This window comes from Eimeria mitis, genomic scaffold, assembly GCF_000499745.2.
Source record: "Eimeria mitis Houghton genomic scaffold, Emh_scaff6880, whole genome shotgun sequence".
NCBI lineage: Eukaryota > Apicomplexa > Conoidasida > Eucoccidiorida > Eimeriidae > Eimeria > Eimeria mitis.
Genome location: NW_013574986.1, coordinates 1,353 through 1,981, shown reverse-complemented (window position 1 = coordinate 1,981; position 629 = coordinate 1,353). Strand labels below are relative to the sequence as shown.

Below are 629 nucleotides of genomic sequence, written 5' to 3'. Positions count from 1 at the left end.
CTATTGCTGCTCTTGCTGCTGCTGCTTGTGCTGCTGCTATTGCTGCTGCTGCTGATGATGATGCTGCTGCTGCAGCAGCAGCAGCAGCTGCGGCTGCTGCTGCTGCTGTTGATGATTGTGGTGTATGTGGAGCTGCTGATGCTGACGCTGCTGCTGATGCTGCTGATGCTGCTGGTATTGCTTCTGTTGCTGCTGCTGCTGCTATTGCTGCTGCTGTTGCTGCGGTTGCTGCTGCTGCTACTGCTGCTGCTGCTGCTGCTATTGCTGCTGCTGCTCTTTGTATTTTAATTGCAGCTCAATAGATACAAAGAAAAACAAAAAAGAGACAGAGAGAAGGAGACAAAGAGAGACAAAAAAGAGACAAATGCTGCTGCTGCTGTTGCTCCTGTTGCTGTTGCTGCTGTTGATGTGGGTGGTGTTTGTGTTGCTGCAACTGCAGCAGCAAAAGGACCAGCAGCAGCAGCAGCAGCAACAAGAGCAGCACCAGCAGCAGCAGCAACAAGAGCAGCAGCACCAGTACCAGCAGCAGCAGCAGCAGAAGTGCAAGCAGCAGCAGCAGAAGCAGCAGCAGAGACAGCAGCAGTAGCAGCAGCAACAAGAGCAGCAGCAGCAGCAGCAGCAGCAACAAG

General features: G+C 53.3%; 1 protein-coding gene across 1 annotated transcript; it reads left to right on the top strand.

Annotated features, from left to right (window-relative positions):
* Positions 1-54: 54 nt before the first annotated feature.
* Positions 55-586, top strand: EMH_0089520 (uncharacterized protein; the record flags this gene model as incomplete). Its single annotated transcript, XM_013501436.1, has 2 exons — positions 55-174; positions 440-586. The coding sequence occupies 2 exons, from the start codon at positions 55-57 to the stop codon at positions 584-586; spliced, it is 267 nt and encodes an 88-aa protein (XP_013356890.1).
* Positions 587-629: the final 43 nt, after the last annotated feature.